General features: G+C 39.7%; 1 protein-coding gene across 1 annotated transcript in view; it reads left to right on the top strand.

Moving 5' to 3' along the window:
* The window catches only part of LOC131226895 (uncharacterized), a 52,429-nt gene extending 30,494 nt beyond the window's left edge, over positions 1–21,935 (top strand). Inside the window, exons 11-15 of the mRNA XM_058222603.1 lie at positions 2–168; positions 2,481–2,631; positions 19,041–19,133; positions 19,237–19,424; positions 21,480–21,935. Coding sequence (XP_058078586.1) covers positions 2–168; positions 2,481–2,631; positions 19,041–19,133; positions 19,237–19,424; positions 21,480–21,668 — 788 coding nt within the window. The 3' untranslated portion in view covers positions 21,669–21,935. The remainder of the gene's footprint in view (position 1; positions 169–2,480; positions 2,632–19,040; positions 19,134–19,236; positions 19,425–21,479) is intronic.
* Positions 21,936–22,149: the final 214 nt, after the last annotated feature.

The following is a 22,149-nucleotide window of genomic DNA, read 5'->3' as shown; positions in this document are numbered from 1 at the left end:
GTTCATGCTGAAGAAAATAGAGCAGCAAAGATTAACTCAACCGAAGATCATCCCAGTGAGGAACTGTCCTTAAAAGGAGAACGTCCAGTTATCATGTTGATGAATATTGCTGATGACACTAAGAAGACGTGGCTTACAAAGGTTATATCCTGGCATTGTTTATTTTATGTAACCATCATTAGATGTCTTAATAGGAATCTATGGTTTGAAATTATGTCATTATAAGCATAACCTTATTTATGTAACTGTCGTGTCCCATCTCGTGCATTAAGCCATGCATCTATGTACCTGACTAGGATACCCCTGACATTTGTAAAGCCAAAAGACAGTCAAATCATATGCATAGGATTATGCATGCTAAATAACCAAATTGCACGGATATCGGCAAGTGTGCATCATGGACTGATCTTATCAAAATCATTAGATCAGGCCTCCCATTGACCAATCTGAACTGACGGATGCATTCAACACCTTACCCTTGAGCTAGGAATAAAGTTCAACTCAAGTCTAATATTGGACGGATGAGATCTCAGCAAAACAATCTCAATGGTTCAGATTGAACTTGGATAGATCTATGTCCAAACATCATATCCATTCTGACCATTGATTCATCACCTCGAAAAACATTGACACGTCAAATTGCAGGTCAAACTGACCTAGGATGAGGGAGATATGGCCGGATGGCCTGGATCAAGTTTCCGTTCAATCAGGACTGTCCAAATTTGCACACTAGCTGTACGTTATGCAAACTGGGCGTTTGCAAAATAATGTCCAGCATTAGATCATGCACCACTGGACTCTCATGGCCTGGCCAAGCCTGTAGCCACATGATCAAGTGGTTTACACTGATTGAAGCAGTCCATAATGGTTTGATCAAGTGGGTCTCATGTGGTAGGCTGCATGATAATCAAGTTTGCTGAACTTGGGGCATTGATACAGCCTTTGAATAGTGTGGATGGGCCATGCGCCCTATGCATTTGAACATCAAATCGCGACAAGACTTTCTGATTTGGTAAAATCCCACTTATGAACAAATTAAGAAACATGATTAATTAGAAACACGAGGTTTAGAAATTTTCAGCAATTGGAAACTTTTTTCCTACTATCCTTTCTTGGCAAGGAAAGAGTGGGGAGGAACTAATTTCCAAATGGGATTTTTAAGAGAGAATAGAGAAATGAGGGAGAAATAAGGAAAGTGAGAGTAGGGGTGTACATCGAGTCGAACCGAGTCAAGCTGGCCTCAGCTCGACTCAGCTTGGCCACTAGCTGACCTCAGCTCAAACTCGGCTCGGCTCGGTTCGGTCAGCAGCTCGGGCCAGTTCGAGCCAAGATCAAGCCGAGTTCTCCATTGCAGCATTTTCACAAACACCTGAACTGCACCTTCAAAATCTCACTGTATTTGAGACAGCAGCAATGGTTTTACAGGTATTTTATCAAACACCTTCTAAGCAAAATAAAATTCAAGAAAAAAAGGGTGTTGGTTTCATATACATACCTTCCTTGCCACCAGCCACACTTCTTCGAGTCATTTCATCAAACACTTGGTGATCAACATCAATATCAAAATAACTGAGTCACCAAACTAGTTCGATCCGAGTCGAGTCAAGCTGGGGCCAGCTCAAACTTGGCTCGAACTCATTTTCGAGCTAAAAAAATCAGCTCGAACTCAGCTTCGAACCGAGTCGAATCGAGCTTTTTCGAGTCGAGTCGAGCAAGCTAACCAAGCTAGCTCGGTTCATGTACACCTCTAAGTGAAATCGAGAGAACTTCCCTCTCTAAGGTCGTACAAACGTCAATATGGATGGCTAAACGGTTGTACAACTACCCTTGAGGTGGGCCATGGGGTGGACCCCACACAGAAATCCAATCAGTCCATCTTCTTTGCCTCTCTCTGCTTCATAGGTCTCCATCTTTCTCTTATGTGGAAGTTAAGTTGCTAGTTGGATTGTCCATGAACAGTGAGAAATTAATCATCCATAAACAAAATGCATGGCTTTCCCTGCTAATTTGTGTGGAAATATATGTAATTTTGTGTGTGTGCATGTATGTCTATAGTGTAATCCTGTGGAGTATTGTAACTTTCCTTCAGAATTAATTGTGTGTGTGTGTTACTCATTAGACAAACTAATACACAACACTTGTTACCCTAGCCGTCTCTCCCTTTTTCTCTTCACTTCTACTGTATTTCTTCTACATTATATTTCTACTTGGTATCAAAGCATGCGATTTGTGACCTGATCACAACCTTCAGTAGTGGGGCCCACTATTGGCGTCATCCATAGTTATGGGTGACGTTAGTAGTGTATGGCTTGGCCATCTTTTGGAGCAGAAAGTATGGGATCTGCTAGATCTTGATTTTAGAGGAATAGTGGAGATATTTCTACATTTTTTGTGGAAGTTTTTCATCGTGTTACAACAAAAATGAAGAAAACTCGAAAAAGTCCAGATTTTGTTCTTTCTATTGTGTTGTTTTTTTGAAGGACTTTAGAGTAGATCTTCTACAAGGGGTAGGTGCGGTTGATCAAGGGCAATCACCAGATACAAGTATTGTTGGGAATGCAACAAGCCCTAACACGACTTGTTGGGCGTGGAAGAAACCTCAAACAGAATCAAACAATGAAATAGAGAACGGTACTTTAAGCAACCACAAAGAACACATGAATTTTACGTGGAAAAACCCTTGCAAGAAAAAACCACGGCACAAAGTGACAAACAATCCACTATAATCAGAAAGTTACAAGAGATGGAACGTCTTACAAATTCGAAATCCATCCCCCTTCAAAACCCTCTCTCTACGTTAAGCACACGTTTCTTAACCCTAATCTCGTATTACAAAGGCTTATATAGACTTTCGTACGTAATTAGAAACAAAACCCGCACTCATGCAGGACTTGTGCGCACTTGCGCGTTTCGACGATCGACCCAACTAGGCCTTCGGTCGACCGAGATATCAACATGGACTATTGGTCAACCGAAACAAACCTTGGTCAACCGGGAACATTACAACATGCCTAGGTCAACCCAACTGCACCTGCACCTGCACCAGATTAAAGGCACTCGATCAACAATCTCCATTGTGGCTTTAATCCTCCATCTCCACTGCTCCAAGTTCTATCACCATCTCTACTCTCCTTCATAGTAGCACCATCATCGTCGCTTTTCATGCATGCTCCATCTCCATTCCTTTTTTGCCAAAGCTAGAGAAGTCAAGTAAAACCTTAACTTCTCTGCTGGAACCACCTTTGTAAGCATGTACGCCAGATTTTTTCACTAGTGTGGATCTTCTCAAGAGTAACACTGCCTTCTACTAGCATCTGTTGGATAAAATGATGACGAACGTTAATGTGTTTAGTCTGGGAATGGTACACCGAGTTCTTCGCTAAATTGATTGTGCTTTTGCTGTCACAATGCACAGGCACGACTTCCTGCTGAAGCCTCAACTCATTCATCATTCCTTTTAACCAAACAACTTCCTTGAATGGTTCTGTCACTGGCATATATTCCGCTTCGGTTGTAGAAAGTGCAATCACAAACTGTAGCTTTAACATCCAACTGATCGCTCAACAGGTTAACACAAACAAGTAATCAGAAGTCGACCTTCTATTGTCCACATTGCTAGCATAATCTGCATCCACATAACCTACAAGTCTCTCCTCAGAATTTTTGAATGTCAAGACGTAGTCTGCCGTACCTGTATGTAATGAAATAACCATTTCACTGCCTACTAGTGTTTCTTGCAAGGGTTTGACATGTATCTGCTCACAACACCCACTGCATGTGAAATATCTGGTCTAGTGCAGATCATGGTATACATAAGACTGCCAACTGCGCTTGAGTAGGGCATACGAGACATATACTGTTTTTCTTCTTTTGACGTTGTACATTGTTTTGAAGAAAGCCGCAAATGAGCAGTATGGGGTGTGCTTACAAGTCTATCCTTTTTCAATCCGAATTTGATCAAGACCTCAAGATACTCCTCCTGAGATAACCATAGCATGCTCCTTTCCCTGTCTCTATGTAAATTGCTACTGAGAATCTTTTTTTTTTCAGCCCTTAGATCTTTCATCTTGAATGTCCTGGATAACTGAGCCTTCAATATGTTGATTTCAGACATGTTATGGCTGGCGATAAGCATATCATCAACATATAATACTAGAATAATGAATTCCTCATCACTCAGTGATCTGAAGTAGACACAATAATTAAACTCACTTCTGATAAACTGCTAGCTCAACATGAAAGAATCAAATTTCTTGTACCACTGATTACTGCTAAGGCAATTGTTTATGGCCGTACAATGATCTCTTTAACCTGCAAACCTTATTATTTGCTCCCTAGACCTCTAACCCTTTAGGTTGCTTCATGTAGATATGCTCTTCTAGTTCCCCATATAGAAATGCAGTCTTAGGGGTGTACACGAACCGAGCTAGCTTTGTTAGCTCATTCAACTCGACTTTAAAAAGCTCGATTTGACTCGGTTCGAAGCTGAGTTCGAGCGGAGTCGAGCTGATTTTTTTAGCTCAAAAATGAGTTCGAGCAGGCCCCAGCTCGACTTGACTCGGATCGAATCCAACTTGAATTGAACTCGGAGCTATATGCACATGTATTTTGTTGATCAAAAGAGAGGCAAAATCTGCAATAAACAACGTAATTTTGAATCTAAGATGATTTCTTTACCAGGCATACATGACTATTGTCTTCTCAAATTAGTAGTTTCTGAAACTTCCATTGGATATAAGTGGGAATAATGATAAATACAAGGTAACTACCTGCATTGAACGTAATAATGCCCACAAGTCAGCATTCTCTACCATCAGCTCCCGCTTCACCTCATATGCATCCGCCTGTTGGCCATGGGGTTCTCCTTTTTCTCTTTGTTTTTCTTGGTTTTTATGTTACTTAGAAGGTGTTTGATAAAACACCTGTAAAACCATTGCCTCTGTTTGTAAAACAATGGGATTTTGAAGTTGCAGTTTAAGTGTTTGTGGAAATGATTCAATGGCGAACTCGGCTCGATCTTGGCTCAAACTCGACCCGAGCTGTTGACTGAACCGAGCCGAGCTGGCTAGTCTGGCTCGAGGACCGAGCCGAGTTCGAGCTGAGGTTAGCCAGTGACCGAGCCGGGTCGAGTTGAGGCCAGCTCAACTCGGTTTAACTCGATGTACACCCCTACCCAGTCTTCACATCTAACTATTATAGTTTCAAATCGTGTTAGGCAACCAATGCCAATATGAATATGATAGATACTTGCTTGACTACAGGTGCGAATATCTCACTGAAGTCGACACCTTTCTTCTGAGCATAACCCTTCGCTACCAATCTGGCCTTGTACTTATCCAGTTTCTTTTGAAAAATTCACTTGCACCTGATCGCTTTCCACCTAATGGGAAGCTCCACCAGCTCCATGTTTCGTTCTTGTACAGAGTGTCCATCTTATCATGCATGGTTGCCATCCACTTCTTTGCATCCGTGTCTTCTAATGCTTCTTGGAAGGTAGACAGATCCCCCTCATTCATAATGAGGGTAAATGCAACATTTGAGTCATCCCTATATCTCATTTGTACTCTGCGATCCCTCGGTAGATTTCTCTTGACAGGTCGTAGCACCACATCTTCTTGTACCTTTATTTGCGGCTAAGCTTCTTCAAATGTTTCAACTTTATCTATTTCAACATCAATCGTTGATTTTTTCAATTCCTTGTGATCATCCTTCCAACTTCTGAAATAAGCAACCCTCATCGAACTTAATGTCCCAGCTAAATATGATCTTTCGTGAAATTTGGTCATAGAGTTTGTATCCTTTCACCCTATCACCATAACCGGCAAAAGTACACATTTTAGCCCTTTTGTCTACCTTATCTTTCTCAATTGGCGATACATAAGAGTAAGCATCACGACCAAATATGTGCAGCCCTGAGTAATTAACTTCATGACCACTCCATACATCCTCTAAAATTTTATAATCAAACGATGTAGACAGATTGATTCGCTAAATAGCAAGCCGTGTTTACGGCCTCAACCTATAGTTCATTGCCCAACCTAGCATTACTCAACATACTTCGAGCTATTTCCAAAAGAGTCTGATTCATACATTCAGCTACACCATTCTGCTCTGGTGTATGCCTCACTGTGTTATGCCTCACAATCCCCCAATCCTTGTAATATTGATTAAATTCCCTAGAAGTAAATTCTTTGCCATTGTCTGTCCTAGTGTTTTCAGTAGCGCCCATAGCGTACACCACGTAGCGTAGAAAATAGCGTTTATCCCCTGTAGCATGCGCTACAGGGGTCATAGTGTACACTACAGATACGTAGCGTGTAGCGTAGGTAGCGTGCGCTACCTATGGCTTCTTTTTTTTTTCACTGCATGAAACAGTGGTGAACTCACACCACAAGCCACAACTAAAGTTTAAAAAAAAAAAACCCTATTTGAAAGGGCTTCCACACCCAAACCGACGCAGCTCCTCTCCCCACCCTTCCATCTGGAGATCGAAAATCCTCTAACAGGCCCAAACCGATGCTACCGATGCTGCTCCTCTCCCCACCCTTCAATGTTGAGATCTGCTGTCATGCGCAAACCGACGCCGCTGACGTTGCTCCTCTCCCCACTCTTCAATCTTGAGTTGGAAAAAACTGCTTCCAGACGCAAACCGATCGCCGTGGAGCTTCAACATTTGCAGTTTTCACTGATTCAATCTCATCTTGAGACAAAAATAGGTATGCTCGTTCCTTTTTTTTGAATTTTTTCGATGTACAATGAAAATAACTTGGTATTTTCGGTTTTTTCCTCATTTTTTCCCTTTTAAAACGCCAGTTACTGTCGGTTTTTTGTTCTTTATACTTTTTTTTCTGTGGTATGGCCCACGTGGGCCCCACTGGGGCACGTGAAGGGGTGGGATGTGCATTATTTTCTATGGTGTGGCCCACGTGGGGCCCACTGAGGTGCGTGAAGGGGTGGGATGTGCATTATTTTCTATGGCGGGGCTCACTGAGGTGCGTGAAGGGGTGGATTTGCATTGTTTTCTAAGGTGGTCCCACTGTGGTGTGCGTATGAGTGTAAAATTAAAAAATAGAAGTATTGTTTTATATATTTTGCTTTTTTCTTACTACTTAATATTTATCATATATATATTTAAAATTTTAAAAATAGAAGTATTGTGTAGCTTACGCTACATGCTACGGAGGGTTAAACGCGACGCAACACGCTACCGCTATTTAAAACATTGGTCTGTCCTTAGAATTTTCAAATTTCGTCATGTCTACTTTTCAATCATTGCCTCCCATGCCTTGAAAGTGGCAAAAATATTGGATTTATGTTTCATGAAATAAACTCACACGTTTTTAGAGAAGTCGTCAATGAATGTGATAAAGAATGACGATCCTCCTCGAGAAACAATGGGCAACGACCCCTCACATATACGAATGCACATAATCAAGTTTTCCTTTACTAACATGTTTCCTAGTTTTAAAACTCAACCTTTATTGTTTTTTGTATATTCAATACTCATATATATCTAAATCAAAAATTTTAAGACTAGGAATCAAACCACGATCGAGAAGTACTTTCATATTGTGCTTGCTCGTGTGGCCTAAGCGCGCATGCCACACACGTGCTTATGTGGAATCCACAACAAACGTTGCTGCTCCATTTGATATAATATTCTCGATCAACCTGTAAAAGTTTCTGCTTCGTCGTGCCTTCATAATTGTTAGTGCCCCTTTAGTAACTTTCAGGGCACCTTAGTATCCGAGCAAGGTTTTCAAAATCGGTTACATAATGGTAACAGTCATAATTGTTATGCGTTATGGGGTTGAAACGACTGTTATATAAAAAAAAAAACCAAGTCGTATAGGCCCTGTAACGGTTCCGTAACAGCCTCGTAACGGTCCCATAATAGTTTTTTTAAAAAATAAAAAAGGTTCGTAATGGCTGATATGGGGGCCATAATGGCCGTTATGATCCGTATCATAACGGTAATGGTGGTGGCCGTTATGACCACTGTTACCGTTTTGGAACACCTTACATCCGAGTGCCTCATGAGCTCCCAGAGATATTATATTCTTCTTTAAATCCGGAGAGTGCCTCACATCGGTTAGAATATGCTCCACCCTATCATACATTCTGATGCGAACCAAATCAATTTCTATCATCTTACATGCATGATCATTGCCCATAAGAACCGGGCCTTGGTCATACTCACTATATGTAGTGAACCAACTCCAATGAGGATACATGTGGTACTTTGCCTCTGTATCCAAAATCCACTCGTTATACAAGTGTCCGACCTTGGATGCAAACAACACGTCACAACCACTCATCCCTTAGTTAGATTTTGTTGAATTAGCTTCCTTCGGCGAATCATTTGATTTCTCCTCCTTCTGGATTTTGGGATTTTGACAATCCTTCATATGCCCCATCCTGCTACAATTCCAACACTTCAACTATCCTTTGCCCTTCAACTTGGACCTCGATCGTGACTTCCATTTCTCTCGCTCAGACGATCTTCCCTGAGCAACCAATACACTAGTAGATGTACCTTCCCCTCCGTTATTCATTCTCAACTGCTTCAACTGAAAGACTGAGATAATGGTATCAGCATCCAAGGTATCCTTACCATGGTAAAGAGTATCAACCAGATACTCGTAGGACTCTGGGAGAGATGTTAACAAAATTAGGGCCCTTTCTTCTTCATCGATCTTCACCTCCACACTTCTCAACTTACAAACTAGCTTGTTAGAGACGTTAATGTGCTCAAAGAGATCTAACCCTTTTGCCATCTTTAAATTGTAAAACTGTCTCGTCAGATATAGATGATTGGAGAGCGACTTCGTCATGTAGATGCTCTCTAACTTCACCCATAGCCCCGCGGTAGTCGTCTCATTGATGACATTGTAAAGGACTTCATCGGCCAAGTACGATTAGATTGTGCTAATCGCCCTCTGATCAAGTTCATCCAAATCCTCTTCTTTCATCGATTCAGGACTTTTCGCTTTTTCAAGGAGTGTGTTGCAGCCCTTGCTGAATTAGGAGGACTTTCATCTTCAACATCTATAATTCAAAGTTGTTTTTACTCGTGGACTTCTCTGTCTTGAACTTCACATTCAATCCCCTCGATGTCATGTCTCAAATTCAATCCGAAAACCCAATGGTCGCTCTGATTCCACTTGTTGGGAACGTAACAAGCCCTAACATGACTTGTTGGGCGTGAAAGCAACCTCAAACAAAATCAAACAATGCAATAGAGAACGAAAATTCAAGCAACCATAAAGAACACACGAATTTTAGGTGGAAAACCCCTTAAAGGAAAAAATCACGTCACAAAGTGACCAAGATCCTCCTTCAAAACCCTCTCTCTGTGTGAGGCACTCATTTCTTAACTCTATTTTCGTATTAAAAAGGATTATATAGACTTTCGTATGTAATTAGAAACAAAACCTACACTTGTGCGTTCCGTCGGTCGACTAAGATATCAATAGGGACTATCGGTCAACTGAAACAAACCTCGGTTGACCCAACTGCACTTGCACCAGATTAAAGGCACCCAATCAACAAGTATCACGAAGCTTTATCAAGATTTTGGGTGTGCTATGGCATGTTTCGTGAGAAGCAGGTGCTATCAACCCTTTTTTGGAAACTTTTACTAGGATTTCTTATTCCCTCCTATTCTGATGTTATGGGGTTGTGGTGTAAAATCATGCTGTTGGGATTGAGAAGTTAAAGTAGTTAAAGTTCTTGTTCCGTTACTTGAAGTATACTGCACACATAAGGTGTTCTACAAAATGCTTCACTCAACTTTACATGGGGGGTTTTTACTTCTTCTCAATTCATCATCTCTTCGATTATCAAGCCCTTATTGTTTGTTGTGAGTGTAGTTCACTCACTTTGTGTTGCATTTTGTGTTGCACGTGATGCACACAAGTCTCCACATGTTATTATGTGTGTATTCTCTCAAATGTGTGAGTGTAGTTTACTCATTTATTGTGCAAGTTGCACTTGTTGTGAGAGAATTTACATGTGGATGACAAGTTTGTGACTCGATAGTTGTCGAGTTTAGTTATGACCGAGTACTTGAAGAGAAGACTAATGCAAGGGCATTTTCACACCGGGCTCAAGTGGGGTGGCTTATGGGATGCAGGGGCACACTCGGGGTGGGTGGCCCCTGTGAGGTGGTACCCATGTGACATGGGGCCCACAAGGGGGTTCGGCTGAGGTCCTAATCCATGTGATGTGGGGCCTGAGCTATAAGATAAAGGGATTGATTCACAATGCTCTATCAATTCGAGCTTTTAGAGCAAGTGGTTAAGTGTCCCACATCAAAGACTAAACAAACGAAGGAAGTTCAAGCTATAGTCTATATCCTGCCATGTTGTGTTTGAGGGGGAGCAAGAATCCATGCTCATCATCACTATCTTCTTTATATGTATTTCTAAGCTAGGCATGATCGATATACCTTTTTAAAAAAATACAAAATATAATTATCATTTATTAAAAAAAGGCATAGCGTATGCTACATATGCAACGTGCACGCTACAGACTCTATGACCCCTGTAGCGTACACTACAGGGGATTTACACTATTTGCTAATGCTACGTAGCATCGTTGCTACGCTACGCTATGGGCGCTATTCAAAACACTGGTCTTAAATAGCGCGTAGCATAGAGTTCACCCCTCTTGAAGCATGAGGCTTAAGCTATTCTAGATTTTTAGTTAAGGTTGTGCTTGGTTTCGCCAAATATCATGATATTTTGCATCAAAATAATCTGATTAATAATGAAATTTAATGACATTTGGTGCAACTAAACATAGCCTAAAATAATAGGAAAAGTAGGCAATGATTAAGTATAAAGGTAAGGAAAGAGCAACCCAACTAATCATTCAAATTGATAAGATCAACTAATTTTTATTTAAAAATGAAAAATATAACAAACCATTGAAAACATTAATTGATTTTAGTGAAAAATAACTTGTAGCGTAAGCTACATAGTGCATCTCGTGGGCTATGTAGCATGTAGTGTAGGCTACATGATCTACTTGGCACTAAGGTTAAGCTACACTACGTAGCGTAAGCTACATGCTACATTGCAAAGCTATTTAAAACAATGGTATGTACGTATATGTGTTTATGTATTACATGTTGAATCGTGTGAACCTCAATTGGACCCTAATGCATGCACCCAGTATCATCCACATGTTGGCCACCAATGTAACATCGTAAAGTGAGCCTAACCACATATCACTAGGACCTTGAACTTCTCACATATCTGTAGGTATGAGGATTAGATTTATCAACCCCAATACACTCACAAGTCAGTCTAGTCTAGCCGTGATGTGTCTCCCGATCTGTTGACTTGAACTGATCCACCAATGCATGTATCCAGCAAGTCCATCATCAGGAGCCTATTCCCATGGCACATTTACACTCTTATGTGGGGTAGGGATGTGACATACCTACTGTTCGCCGTGCCCGCTGGTGGAGAATATTCGTCCCGACTTGTCATTGGTCCCCTCACACATGATGACCATATCAAGAGTAAATGACTACATGTTTGTTCTTGCAACCTGCTAAGTGGTCATAGTTACATAGGGTACTGAGATTTATGGTCCGCAACTCTCCCTTCGCACATGGCCGTGGTGTCCAATCTCAAGTTCTCAAGAGCAACTAAAGGAACCCCTTTCATTAACCCATACAAGTATCCCATTTTGTTGAGTTCCACACACATGATGCGAATGAAAGAGACACTATGATGAAAACGAGGTCTATAATGTAAGCATTGGTTTTCCGATGTACGAGTATCGTGAGCGAGAAGAGTTAGGGTGTAGTTTTGTCATTTTAACAAAGTATGGTGACAGACGATAGCAAAAACTAAAAGAAGGTGGTAAATAAAACCAATCCAAAATATGGGTGCTGACTTTTCTTTTTTTCTTTTTTTCTTTTTTTCTTTTTTTTCTTTTTCTGTTGTTATATATGATTTAGCCAAAAAAGTGGGTGGGTTTTCATAGAAAACCCTGTAATATATGGTATGTTACCGTGTCAAAAAATCACCAAAAATGGTTAAAAAGTTGAAACCTTGAGAAAATACACCAAATACATCCTAATAGAACAGAAGTCAAGCATGATTTGGCTAATTGTGGGCCATTACATTGACATAGAACAAAAAGAAGAAACACATAAAAAGCGATGGTTTGGCCCCTTTTCAGTTTTGTCAAAATGGTCCACTTTACCTTGAATGCACTAGAAAGGAGAAATCCGAGAGGAAAAAAAAAAAGGGAAAATGAGCCGAGAATTGGTTTTTTTTAGGCATCTCTGCCCACAACTGATATGGAGTGGCCATATCCATATTGAAAGAATATTTGATATGGCTGTATCCATCCCAGCTGATACGGATATGATATGGCAGTATTAGTTGATATGAAACCAATTTTTAGATCCTTGGGTGTAGATAGGAAAGAATATTTGCATTTGTTGGAACCATGTATAATTGTTCTTTTATGAGCCTATGATTACAAATAAGAGCACAATTAGTGGATTGAATTGATTGAAGAGATCTCATCAGACTGGAGAAACTTAGTAATATATCTGTATTGTTTGGCTTGTCATGAGATAATATGGAGAATCACGGGTCTAAGATGGTCTCATAAAAAGTAAATGGATCTTTGATTCTCCAGGTCGTCCACAAAACTATATTTATGAGGTAGATATTTGTCTGTGTGTATAGATGGGATGGCGGTTGAACTTGTTGCCACAGACCTAATATATTAGGAAATTTATTTTAATTAGTGTTTGCAAACAAGGTTTACCATGACACCTATCCCAAAAACAAAAAAAGGGAAAAAAAGATATGTAGAAAGAAAGAGAAGAAAATATTTTACCAAGATTCATTGATTCATTCAACACCCAATTTTGAAGTGGCTCAATTGAATCAACTTGCCTTGGCATCTTTAGAATCTAAAAGTTTTAAAATCAGTTGGACAAAAAATTAGTATATGGAATGCAATTTTTGTAACAATAGGAGTGGAAACAATGAATTAGTTAAGCTCGTTGATGAGGAAGTACCCCGAAATGACCATTTTCATTATGATGGGTTGATAATTCATAAGTGGAGAGAATAAGAAGGATGTTGTGTTGTGATTTTCGAAAGGTGGTAGGGTAAAAACTTTTTTTTAGTATTTTATAATCAATACCATCTCGATATAAAAAGATTTCAACCATAATTTAAATAGTTTAGATCATACCTTAAGGCCACTAGATTTTGATGCAATAATTCAATTGCGTTCTTTCTCAAATTAGAAGGCCTATTCCTTATCTATCCCTAATAGGAGAATAGAACTAAACCTTCCAATTCTCTATATTGTAAGGTTGTAGAGAACAGTTGAAGAATAAGAGTTGTCAATCAAATGGACCATCAAGAGAAAGAAAGGGAGGGGATGAAAGAAGTCTCTCTCTCTCTCTCTCTCTCTCTCTCTCTCTCTCTCTCTCTCTCTCTCTCTCTCTCTCTCTCTCTCTCTCTGTGTGTGTGTGTGTGTGTGTGTGTGTGTGTGGACATCCTCCTAGGGGAGAACATTTTTGGGCTTGAAAGGATAGATATGTAGGACCTCCAGGTTTTCATGTGTATAACTTATTTTGGTGTTCCGCTACTCTGTAAGCTTCGGTATTTCCCTACGACATTAAAAGTTCGTCATCCTATGTAATCCACACCTAAATGGATCTGTCCTTCCACTTAACGGTGGCATCCAATCTAGGCCTTTAAAACCCACTGCAAGGCTCTAGAATGAATGTAAAAAATTTAACTATTAGATTTTCATTAAGCTTAATAAAAGTAAATCTATGGTGAAAACAAAAGATCCAACAATTGAAATTCTTTATAAAACCCTTTGAAAACATTAACTGATGCTGCAATAGAGTTACACAGATTTATAGAAGAAGATAAAAGAAATGAAGGAGAGGAGATTGAGACAGAGAGAAAAGTTTGGAAGAATACTCTTATGTGTGTTAGGCAGGGGTGTCGATGGGTCGGGCTCGGGCCTGTAAAATAGGAATTTTGAATAGGGCCGGCTCGACGGCCAGGCTCGAAATAGTTCAAAATCCGGGCGAAGACCAACCCTAGGCTCGGCCCATTGACAACCCTAGTGTTAGGGCTTCAATCCATCAACCAACCACCCCCCCCCCCCCCCCCCCCAAAAAAAAAAAAAAACACACACCTTTTATTATAAAACTAGAGATTAAAAAACATACTCCACATGAGTACCCAACATTGTGTACATGCATCCATTAAAAAGCACATAAAAGAACATTACTATAAATACATCACTTGCACTCTTTATACCCAAGTTGGAGCATAGATATTGATCATGCCCAACTTGTCAGTGATACAAAGAAGAGTATCCTGATAAGAGACTTAGTAAGAAAATCGACTAATTGTTCCCCAGAGTGAACAAAAGGAGTTGCAATTTCCTTGTTAGCAACTTTTTCCCAAATGAAAGACTATCAATCTCAATGTGTTTCATGTGCTCATAGAACGCTAGATTGTAGGCAATGTGAATGGTAGCTTGATTGTCGCAATGCAAAGGAATGAGAATCAAATGATGATAATTGAGTTCCTGTAAGAGGGTTCGAAGCCAAATAAGTTCACATATCGCATGAGCCATTACTCGAAATTTAACCTCGGTAGAAGATCGTGCCATGAAGGACCGTTTCTTACCCTTTCAAGTGGCAAGGTTGCCACCTACAAGCGTATAGTACCCAAATATAGATTGTTGATAATGTAAACTTCCAGCATAGTTGGCATCCGAGTAACCGGATAGATGAAGGTGGCCATGCTGTAAAAAAGTAAACCTTTGCCTGTGGAAGATTTGAGATACCAAAGGATATGATACAGTGGTTGATGCAGGAGATGAAAATTTAAAGATGCTATTTAAGATTCCATGCTTTAGATCATACTAGTTCAGAAACAGTCACACAAATTCCACATCCCACACAAAGTCAAGCACTTAATCAAGGGGAATCTATGCGGGTCCAGGCCTACACATGCTAGGGCTGGATCAATAAAAGTTATAGACCAAACATTACTCAAAGGAGAGTAAATTCATCCACACATGCACAGAAATATTTCCCCAATCCAAAGGATTCACAGATTTCCATTCAAAGAACCCTAGCATTGAAGAAAAGGGCGTGAAAATTGGGATTTAAGACAATCTAGGTTTAAGATTAGGGAAATCAAGTAAGAGAGGAGTGAAAGAGAGGAAAGAGTGAACCTAACGCCAGTCGGCGCGTGTGGACAGTAAGCCAGGCTTGACGCACGTGCGTGGGGCCCATGAACCCAGAAAACCCCTCCTTGGGTTTGGTTGGCTAGGGCTGGGCTACAAACCCCCCAAGTTTCGGCCCGATCCGACATACGGTCCGTGCGTGGTGCTCCGCCGAAGTTTCAGCCCTCCTGCAGGACCATATTCCGGAAATCTACTGTAGAGAAGAAATGGCTACAAAATAACAATGGATTTCTAGGTGGAATGACTGTAAGAGAAATGTGGATTTGGATGGTAGAAGATGGAGGCGAATCGGGATGAATGTGGCTTTGCACCACGGTAGTTAACCCTTCGAAGAAGAGAGAGTTTCGCACCCAATTGGATTTTATTTAATCTTCAATGAGAAAAAAAGACTACAAGGGATGCCTATTTATAATAAAATCTTATACTCCAAAACTCATGCCATGTGCGCATCCTATCACTTAGAGACAAAGTAACCACAAATAACAACTAATCAAAGCAATATAAACTGTCCATGATGTTCCTAATAACAAACATAACCAAAACTCAAAGTACTAATCGTTTAGAATGGTGGGCCATGATCATGAGAACCCATGGTGGGATTCACATGACATCGGGTCCACTCCAAGGGACCAAAACACAGTCCTCTAATTATGAGGCCCTTCCTGAATGTTGTCATCGATCCGGATCGATGGTGGAGCCCTTCTCCTCTTTGCATATGTGCATAGGGGGGCGTGCATGTGCACGTGATGTCCCCATCAGTGGTTAAATGTGTGGTACGAGGACAACGTACAAATTGACTCACAACCCCTACAAGATACGAAAGATCCGGTCAAGTACTAGTGAGATAGATGAGTCAGCCAACTAACTGCCGATACATCCCAGGATCGGAGAGGAGCTCACCATCATCAGGACTAATTTTGGAAGTAGTATTTATAGGCATGTTAGTAGGCTTACATCCTAGCATCTCAGTCTCAGAGAGAAGATCAAGGGCATATTTTCTTTGAGAGAGCACATTCCATATTTCGATTGAGCAACTTTAATGCCTAGAAAATACTAAAGAGTCCTAAGATCTTTGATATCAAATCAAGTCTTTAGAAAAGGTTTAATTTGCACCATTCCATCAATATCATAGCCTAACAACAATATGTCATCTACATAGACAATCGACACCATAATCCCTATGGGCCATTGACAGTTGAATAGGGAGTGATCGTCTTGGCTTGCAAACAAATCCAAAATTTAGAAGAGCATGACTGAATTTGTCAAACTAGGTTCATGGGGATTGGGGACTGTTTAACATTGTAAATGGACTTCTTCAAACAACAAACAAGTTGTTTGTTAAAAGACAAAAACTTGGGGGTCGATCCATATAAACCTCCTCGGCAAGATCACCATGTAAGAACACATTCTTCACATTGAGTTGAAATAGGGGACAAGATAAATTGACCGTTAAGAAGATAACCACACAAACAGAGGTTTAGCTTGGCCATAGGATAGAATGTCTCAAGGTAGTCTACGCCATATGTTTGAGTATAACCCTTTGCGACTAACCGTACCTTATAGCGATCAATAGAACCATCTGGAAGATGCTTGATGGAATAAACACGTCAACATCCAACTGTCTGTTTGCATTCAAGTAAGGTAACTAACTCCCAGGTATTTTTCTTCTTCAGCGCATGCATTTCGTCCATCATAGCCTTAGTCCAGTTAGGACTACTCAAAACTTCCTTCAAGTTATGCAGGGTAACCGTGAAGGATATGGAAGCTACAAAAGACTGGAATAAAGGTGAAAATGGTGATATGAAATAAAATTGCTAATAGGATGCTTAGTGCATAAGTGGGGAGGCTTGCGCAAGGCAATGAGAAGATCACTAGGAGATAAAGAGCTTATACCTAAACCACTAGCAAAAGTGGATGAGATGATGGGCGGCTGATCAGTAGAAGATTTTTTCCATCGATGATATATAAGGATGGGCTTTGAGACAGACGAAGTGCTAGCATCATCAAGACGAGACTAGAAGGGGTATAGAGTTAGATTGTACGTGCTCTCCTTGATTTGTAAGAGGACTAAGTAAAGATCTCCCTTCATCAGAGAAGTACGGAATGTCTTTAAAGAATGTCACATCAGCGGATACATATATCTTATCGGTCCGAGGGTCATAACATTTGTACCTCTTTTATGAGTGAGAGTAACCTAAGAAGATGCACTTTGTGGTCCGTGGGCTCAACTTGTCATTGTTTTCATTAACAATTTGAACAAAACATGTACATCCAAAAACTTTAGGAGGTAAAGAAAAAGGTTTATCATGCAGATGCAAAATTTCAAATGAAGACTTGTGAGACAATATTCGAGATGGAATGCGATTAATTAGAAATAGCAGTAAGCAATTTTCAAAATATCGATATCGCGTTACATATCGCATCCTTGGGATACAAATACATATCAGTTATCGAATGGGATATATTGTTTGTATTGGGTAATTTACGCACTTTTTGGGAAACATTGGGAAAATGGTTGATTTTTTCAATGAAACTTCAAGGATTGTTAAAAAAAGACCTTAATACACACTTTTAAATCATAACATCTTAAAAAAGAAGTTCACATAATAGGTTTCCTTTGCATAGGGTCTTAAGATATGCCGATGTAGGACGTGTGATCTAACTATTTGAATGCGGGAGATTATTAACAAATTAATCAAAGTAAATCAAATATGATAACATGATATTCTACCATGATTAAAAGAGTGCCAAAGAGGCAATAAAATTCAGATTTAAGTTAAATTCACAATCCCATATAAGCATGAATCATTTAAGCATGAAAAACTTAAGGCCTAATGAGAGATTGAAACTCTCACATTAGCATAGGCATGGTTCTAATTCAAGGGATGGATTTGGGGCAATTCTAAGTTTAGGAAATTTGGAGATTTGGGAATTAGGGTTTGTGGAGAAATAGGGTTTTAGGAGCTAGGGTATTGGGTTAAGGGTTTTAGGCTTAGTTCTAGGGATCTTAAAGGGGAAAAATGAGTATAAAAATATGTATTAGTACAAAAATATTTTAATTCAACTACGATTTTAATTACACTCATAAGAGACACTTAGAATAGTATGAGTATAAAAATATGCAATTTGAAACACCAAAAAAGTGTGTGATCAACTGTTAGATGCTGTTTGCTAGTTCGATGAAGGTCTTGGGCAAGCCTCACGTGACGTAACTGCATATCCGTTTTCTTTATTAGTCTCTTCACTCAGGCGAGTGACTCAAAATTGGTGAGCTGACTCGACGAGTCAAGCCGAGTCTGAACCGAGTCAAACAAAGCAGTTTGCACAGTGGCTTGACTGGATTTCTTGTTGAGTCGAGTTGACTTTGCCGAGTTTTGAGTTGAGTTGACTAGGCCGAGTTTCGAGTCGAGTCACCGAGTTTTACAACTATTGTAGGAAATGGCTTGGATGACCTCACAGATTTCCTACAGCTTTGACATTTACCTGGGAACATGAACAAGTTGAGTTGCAATTGACAAGTTTTTATACCTTGGTGGCAGGCATTAGCTCATTTAAAGAGATCAATAATTTTCATTTCCGGTCTTACCACACTTTTTTGTGGGTTTCATTTTTCCCTTGATAGTTATAGTTAGCTATGAACTAATTATTACCTTAAACTTTTGTACTCTATTTTCTATCCAAGAGGAATGTATATATGGCCCTTGAGTCTCTTTCTAGTCTTCATGTTTCAATGATGTTCTTCTATTTATGAAAATTAACATCTCATCACCAAGTAGTCATTCTAACATGGGAGTCATTGCAAATATCCAGAGCGTGGATCATCTCACCAAATTGGTTAAAAGTAAGCTTCAGGGAAGGCAAATTTGTAGGCAAGTCACAACGCCTATATATGCATCACTTTGTAAGTTTGTTACAACTTACAATTAAAGAAGCATTATAATCTTGCTCTGGTTATTTTCCCTTGTTCTTCAGGTGAACTGCCATTTATTTTAAAAGATGAAGATTACATGTTGAGATATAGGTCAGAGTTGAAAGATGCTGTCCTTAAAGCAAGAGCTAGCCCCTGTGCTTTGTTCAAAGGATATGATGTCTGCCTTGCCATGCATATCCAACCACCTGTCCGCATCCTATCAGCCGTTGTCAAGTCTGCTGGTGGAAATGTAAGTGAATGCCATTCCTTTGTAGATGGTAATCATCATCATCATGGCTCAGTGGTAGACACTGTGAGTTTCAACGCTGAGGTCATGGGTTTGAGTGCTCATTGTGGTGTGTGTGGGCGTGAACGTGTGTGCATGCAAAAAATAATAATAATAATAATAATAATAAATTAAAAAAAAAAAAAAAAAAACCACCACCATCATCATCTAAGCCTTGTCCCAACTAATTGGGTTCGTCTCCCTTGTACATGGCAATATTTCATTAATTCATTTGCATTACTTGGTAATTTTCTAGAGAAAACATAAATATGATTTTTATGATTGAATAAAAATCCCAAACGGGGTGCCTCTCTTTTCTTTTTCTCACCCGAAATCAACATGCCCTTTTGGAATTAATTGGGGAATTGCAAATTCACATCTTGCAAACTTTGATTATCTCGATTTCAAGATTTTCAACTCTTGTAATAGCTTTCCATCATAGATTTCAACCTTTTCTTCCACTGCACGATGTGGAAAAGATGACATGTCAGGTAATGATGGTTGTTAACGGTTGGGTGTTTCATGACCATGTATATATTCCCAATTGGTTCCAAGTTCCAACAGCCCCTTAATTGTGAACCAATTCCACTAGTAAGCTTTTTCCACCCTGAAAATATGAATGTTTCTATGTTCTTAACAACGATTGCATGAGTATTCCACTTAGGCTGCTGCTTCCAATTTAAAATATTGCAATTCCTGGACACTTCAGGCCTTTCATGATGGTGATTAGTTAGGAGCATCTTTATGGCAGGGCCTTTCTAAGCATGCATGCACCTCTGCACACAGTATGGGGGCATCGAGCTGTTGATTTGGGTGGGCCCCACCATGTTGATGACCTGGCCCAAAATTAGGCTTGTCCGCTCATATGTAGGCAGCACATGTACGTCGAATGTGGACCATTGGCAATCTTTTGAACTGCCCAATGTCTTTTGCACATGTGTGACCCACTTGATGAGTTTACCAGCCTGATTTTGGGCCTGTGTAATCTACTCAGCTGGGACCAACCGATTCACTCCTTTGATGTCCGTATGTCCTGCACACATGTTATGGCATCATTAAACACATTCCAAACTAGTTTATAAATTATCTGACTAGCAAACACCGTTCTTGTGAATGTCTGATGTACAAACTGGTTCCTACCCTTCTAATTGATCTTCAGCTTTCTTGTTCAGAAAGATACTAGGGGCAGATTTATGGTGACTTGGGTTTGGCGCTTGTCTCTCCCTCCAAGTATCGATGGAATTCTATTGTTTCCACAAGAAATAACAGTTGGCTTGTTTTGAATTTGAATCAGAGTTCTGAAACTCGCTGCTTGACTCAAAACTCAGCAGATTCAATTTGACTCAGTGTGATTTCAAGCCTTAGTCTTTAGGAAACTCAATTCTGGCACCAACTCATCCTTCACTTAGGAAGACTTATCAAGTTGACAACTCAATCCATCTGGCGCAACTTGCATTGACTTGGGCCAAGTCACTCGCCCTATGAAGGGGTTTCTAATAAAAAAATATTATTATGAGGAACAAGGGCATCAAGCCATGACCTCTTTGATCACACATGCTCTCCACCAACAAGCCAAATGCAGCTTTGCTTTCTCATTTTGAATTTTTAATACTTATAAACATGCAATTATTTTAAATCTTTATTACTATTCCTAGAAGTTTTAATTTATATTTGTTACGTACTGAGTTGAGTCATGTCAAGTCTTTGAGTCAACCTGAGCCAGATGAACATCCAGTTGAGTTTCCGGGTTTTTAAACTATAATTTGAGTATGTTTATTAAGAAGTAGAGATCCAACTGCTAAAAAACTAGATGATCATCCAACAACATATTAAGTACATGTTATTATTATATCTGGCATTCAATTGTCATTTATACAGTCAGTGATAGCAATTAAAAGATCGTTAATATGCAATTAGTGGCTGTTGCAAGTGACATTGTATTGGGATTTTTGCCTTATATTCCAAGTACTTTTTGTCCAAATACAATGAACTGAACAATCAGTGTGTAAATGTTTTCAGGTTCTTCGTGGGCTGCATGAAGTGAAGGAGCCATTGAAAACAATCTTTGTGGCATGCGAAGAAGATATGGATGAGGCATTGGTAGCTGCAAAGAGAGGAGTATGGACTTTCAGTAGTGACTGGTTAATGAGCTGTGTTATGAGGCAAGTGCTTGATTTTGAGGCCCCTCAGTTTTCAGAGTCCCTCTAAGACAAGCCTTGTTAATGCTAGGAAATGAATGCATGCATGTATATGTGTTTGTTGTTATCTAGATGGCTATTTTTTATAACCCAACAGTATAAGCTTCAACTTGTAGAGTTCTGTAATTGCATAGCAACAAAACATCGTCATCATCAGAGTCTTGGCATGTGTGGAGCCGCATTAGCTTCACTGTAAATATTCTTGGTCCTCCATTTTACATAAGCTGATCAGGAGAATCTTGGCATTCTAATGTAAAGTCCTCTCAATTGCCAATTTTGAGATTCCTAATTTAATGGGCTTTACTTGTCTGCCCCGAGTCCCAGTGGGATGTAGTCCATTGACCAATCAGTTAAGACTGATTGATCAATGTGTTCTGTTGGGCTCATTAGATTTTTCTTTCTTCTTTTTTTTTCGGCTTTCTTTTCTCTTTTGAACCAGTTGCTCAAAACCAGATCAGAATGTTCAACCAAAAGGTTTGTGAAATTTGAAA

The sequence above is a fragment of the Magnolia sinica genome, chromosome 15 (genome assembly GCF_029962835.1).
Source record: "Magnolia sinica isolate HGM2019 chromosome 15, MsV1, whole genome shotgun sequence".
Taxonomy (NCBI): Eukaryota; Viridiplantae; Streptophyta; class Magnoliopsida; order Magnoliales; family Magnoliaceae; genus Magnolia; species Magnolia sinica.
Note: the sequence above shows the minus strand (reverse complement) of the source record. Positions and strands in the feature narration are given on the sequence as shown.